The following is a 4,298-nucleotide window of genomic DNA, read 5'->3' as shown; positions in this document are numbered from 1 at the left end:
ACAAGGAATTACTGTATAGCAATGGCACCCCACTCCAGTACTCTTGCCTGGAAAAATCCCATGGACAGAGGAGCCTGGTAGGCTGCAGTCCACTAAGATCGCTAAGAGTAGGACACGACTGAGCGACTTCACTTTCACTTTTCACTGTCATGCACTGGAGAAGGAGATCGCAACCCACTCCAGTGTTCTTGCCTGGAGAATCCCAGGGACAGTGGAGCCTGGTGGGCTGCCGTCTATGGGGTCGCACAGAGTCGGACACGACTGAAGCGACTTAGCAGCAGCAGCAGCATGGGAACTCTACTCAATATTCTATGATAATCAATATGAGAAAAAAATATCTCAAAAAGAATGAATGTATATGTAACTGAATCACTCTGCTGTATACCTGAAACACAACACTGTAAATCAACTATATTCCAATAAAAATTTTTAAAAAGTTCCCCAGGAAATTCTAATGTACAACCATGCTGAATAATCAATGAGGACAATGAAAAACCACTAGGTTAAAAAGAACACATGAACTTGCAGACAGAATTTCTGATGCTTAACAGAAGATACGCAGGGAGGAGGCTAAGTAGCCACTAACTGACAATGTCACCAGCTTAAATGCAGAATAGTGCACGAAGGAGTCATCATAGCCTGAGAGGTTAAAATCAGGTCTCCAACTTGTTCACCTTGTTATATGCTTGCCTAGACAGGGCAGCAAGCTCAGCTAGCTGCCGAGGGAGCTTCTGAAATTAAATTCATCAAAAAGATTTTAGAAACCAATCCAGAGATGGATAAAGACTGGCTTCATGGATTATACAGATAATAAGGGCAGGTGCCAGAAAAGGATCCAGGAAGATCACTCGGAAGTCCTAAACCAGGGCTACTGTGGAGGAGTAGGAATGGGTACTTACCAACTGAATAATGAGGCAGGATGCTTCCATCTGGCTGGCTACTGGAAGCAACACCATCCCAAGATCCAGAACAGTAAACTTCTGTACAGCTGGAAAATACTGTTCACTCATCTGCGTTTTTTCAACTACCACAATCCCTTGAAGTTTATTGGACTTCAAAAAAAAAAAAAAAAAGGAAAGAAACAGTAAATATTCTGTAACAAAATTCCATTCAAGATAAAGCAGCTATCCAAGGGTGTAATGGCCAATGCTTTTATACAGATTATTCCAAGGGAGGGGAAGAAGTCCATTTGTTTAACTCAGTACTTACATTTCTAACCCGAACAAGTCTCTTTCTGTAGCCATTTCCTGCCACCAACTCAGCTTCGGTGATGTAAAGAATGCAGGATTTGCTAGATAAGTAAAAATCTACCGGTGTCAGGCCATCCTCAAAAACGAGTTTAATTTTCCCTTAAAACACAGACAAGAAAATAAGTTCCGTATTCATTAGATGAAAACACGGCAATAGATGGAACTTTTTAAAAAGTAGGGTGAGGTGAGAGAGGGCTTGTTCAGAGGGAGCCCACTGACCTTGCATTCCCTGTGCCAGCTGCGAACCGCGCCATTTCTCATTGGCTACAATGTGCCCAAATGGTACATGCATGGGGCCAGTGCCATCAGGGGGGTTGCTTTCCATCGGCGGCCTCGATCTAATGAGGGGAATGCAAGACGGCACTTAAGCAGATTCTTCAGCACACAGCCCGTTTCACTCGAAGCCCGGGCCCCTTTGGCAGGAGCCCGACTGCAGGGTGTTCTTTAAAAGGCTGGATTACAGGCGAAAGTTTAAGAACCAGGAGATTCCTGTCCTGGAAGAAGCGCCCTTTATTTCCGTCACCTGTCTTGCCCCTGAAACCCTGGCTCGGTCCGCGCCATGGCACCTTAGTCCAGTCCGGGGGGGTAGCGAGCTAGCCACCACGGCACCAGGTCTGGGTCTCCCGCAACGTTACCTGCTGAGCGACACATCTGGGTTGTCTCCTGAACTCCTCGCTACTCTCTCATCTTGCCCGCCCCCCGCCTCTCCCGGCGCCGGATAGGCTATGGCCCCAGAGATCGACATCTGACCTGACCAATAAGAGAATGGACAGCGCCCTGGAGAGGATTTGAGTGGTACCCACTGGTTGCCAAGAGCGACGGACGTGAAGTAACCTCCTCTCTGATTGGTCGGAGCAAAAACGGAGCCAATGGCAGACGTAGTTGTTGCGAAGTCCGTAGCCGAGAAAAGGCGTCTGGCTAGGCCAACTCGAGGCGTCGGCAGACTTTAGGGAGCGGTCCTCACCTCCGATCTTCTGTGCAGTCCAGTAAGGGTCTGGCCATCAACCACAGCAAGGATGCTCCTGGGGTTTCGGAGAGGCCACAAGAGGAAGTATGTAAGTATATCTGCACCCAGCCTGCGTTCTGGCCCGTGGGGCCGGGAGTAAAGTGCAGAGGGTTTGGGATTTGGGATGGAGGCAAGATAGCGGCCCAACAGGAAGTGGTTTTCCTTTCGAGAAGCCCAGCTGTTTACTGTTTAGAACATTAATTTTCTGTTCTAGTGGCGGCCTCAGTTGATAGGACTCGCCCTGTCTCGCCTGTAACTTTCGCTCGGGTGTCGGGGAGTTCACTCCTGCCGACACACTCCTGTCTAGTTCCAGCTGGGATGTCATTCTGGATTCCTCCCTCCGCCACGTACCACCTACACTCTGCCTACCCCGTCCTCCAGCATCTACTTGGACTGCTGCAGCAGCTCCCTTTCCCTCTGTCCATTCTTCACAAAGCACCCAAAGGGATTCTTTTAAAATGCAATTCTGATTCGTGCCTAATGCCCTCAAGTCACACACATGGACGCTCCAGCTGTTTCCATCTTGCTATTCCTTCAGCCTTTACTTTTTCTTCTGCCTGGAATGCTTCCCTCCAAAACTTCCCGTGGCAATTCTTTCACTGCCGGCACACTCTCCCGGGCTCATTCGTTGATCCCTCTTGCTGCTAGTGAGCCTGACACCGATGGTTCTTGCCCCCACACCCCCAGTCTATTTATCCTACCAATGTACTCATTGCTGTCTTTCCCAGGCCTGATTTCTCATTCCGTGGGTCATCATCATAGCCACTACTTTCCACCCAAGTCGCCTTCCTCCTGTTTTTCTTTTTCATACTTGCCTGGTGAACCCCCAAACCTGCTTAGATCCAGGTCTTCATAAACTCAGTACTTTAAATGCAAAGAAAGCATTTTGATAAGGGTACTTCTGAACTCCCTTTCAAATTGGAATTCCTAAAGCATGTCTAACTCAGCTTCCTGTTCTTAGCTGTATGGCTTGCTGAAGTCTTTTTTTTTTTTTTGGCTGTGCTGGGTCTTCTTGCAAGGGTTGAAGACTTCTCTGGTTGTGGCACGTGGGCTTAGTTACCCTGAGGCATGTGGGACCTTAGTTCCCTACCAGGGATTGAAACTGCTTCCCCTCCATTGGAAGGAGGACTCCTTACCACTGGACCACCAGGGAGATCCCCTGAAGTCATTTTAGACAGGTGGATGTTGAGAAGCAGTGAAGGCATAGCTGAAGCATATTTTGCCATTGCAATTTTGCTAACTCAGCATGTTTATTGATGTTTTTATTGTGTTACTGAATTCCTACTGTGTGTGTGTGCCAGATACCCCACAATTGATTGAGAGCCTATGGCCACGCTGGCTAAAGGGTAGACAAACCCATGTAGACAAACCCATAAGTCATTCAGCACAAAATGGTAAGGCAAAAAAATGCTCTAGCGGTGAGTACCAGGGAAGGGGCCGCAAAGTCAGCCCGGAGAGTTGACCTGGGCCTTGGGAGGAATAAGGAAGGAGAATTCCAGGTGGAGAAAACAGCATATACAAAAGCCCGACAAAGGATGAATCATCTGCTGTGTGGAAATGGAAAGGCAGTTTTGAGTGCCACAGCATGGAGATACCCTTACAGTAGCCATGAGGAGGGCCGGCCATTGCTGGGAACCAGCCGACAGCAGCCTCAGCAGCCTTCTGGGACACGAGAGGACATTTCTCTGTCAACGAGAGAGGGGGGCTGCCCACAGGAGTTTTCATGCTGGGTTGAGATAGGACCATCCTGTGTTTTAGAGACTGGAGGCAGGAGAACCATAGTTAGGAAGTGATTATCGTGGTACAGAGGAGATACACTCAGCCTGCTATAGGAGATTCACTCCATCAAAAAAATAAACAGAACTCACAAGGCCTTTTTGGAGGACCTACTGGATGCCATCCCCTGGGGATTCAAAGGTGAAGAAAAGGCTTTTTTGTCCTTGAGCCTCTGCCAGGCAGTGAGGGGTAGGAGAGGCGGCAGACAAGTGTATATGCTGGAGAATGGTGGCACAGCAGCGGCGGCTCTGCAGCACTGCTCTTGG

The 4,298-nt window shown here is 48.5% G+C and overlaps 2 protein-coding genes across 3 annotated transcripts in view; one reads left to right on the top strand and one right to left on the bottom strand.

Moving 5' to 3' along the window:
- LOC104995199 (chromosome unknown open reading frame, human C19orf40) overlaps nt 1-1,948 on the bottom strand; it is a 3,643-nt gene extending 1,695 nt beyond the window's left edge. Inside the window, exons 1-4 of the mRNA XM_010848934.1 lie at nt 1,886-1,948; nt 1,470-1,588; nt 1,210-1,349; nt 900-1,052 (exon numbers count right to left, since the gene is read on the bottom strand). Coding sequence (XP_010847236.1) covers nt 900-1,052; nt 1,210-1,349; nt 1,470-1,575 — 399 coding nt within the window. The 5' untranslated portion in view covers nt 1,576-1,588; nt 1,886-1,948. The remainder of the gene's footprint in view (nt 1-899; nt 1,053-1,209; nt 1,350-1,469; nt 1,589-1,885) is intronic.
- A 191-nt stretch (nt 1,949-2,139) lies between these two features.
- CEP89 (centrosomal protein 89kDa) overlaps nt 2,140-4,298 on the top strand; it is an 83,867-nt gene continuing 81,708 nt past the window's right edge. For both annotated transcript variants that reach the window (XM_010848931.1, XM_010848930.1), the window contains exon 1: nt 2,140-2,305. In XM_010848931.1, the coding sequence (XP_010847233.1) occupies nt 2,267-2,305 (39 nt within the window). In that variant the 5' untranslated portion in view covers nt 2,140-2,266. The remainder of the gene's footprint in view (nt 2,306-4,298) is intronic.

This window comes from Bison bison, unplaced genomic scaffold (genome assembly GCF_000754665.1).
Source record: "Bison bison bison isolate TAMUID 2011002044 unplaced genomic scaffold, Bison_UMD1.0 scf7180017864280, whole genome shotgun sequence".
Lineage (NCBI taxonomy): Eukaryota > Metazoa > Chordata > Mammalia > Artiodactyla > Bovidae > Bison > Bison bison.
Note: the sequence above shows the minus strand (reverse complement) of the source record. Positions and strands in the feature narration are given on the sequence as shown.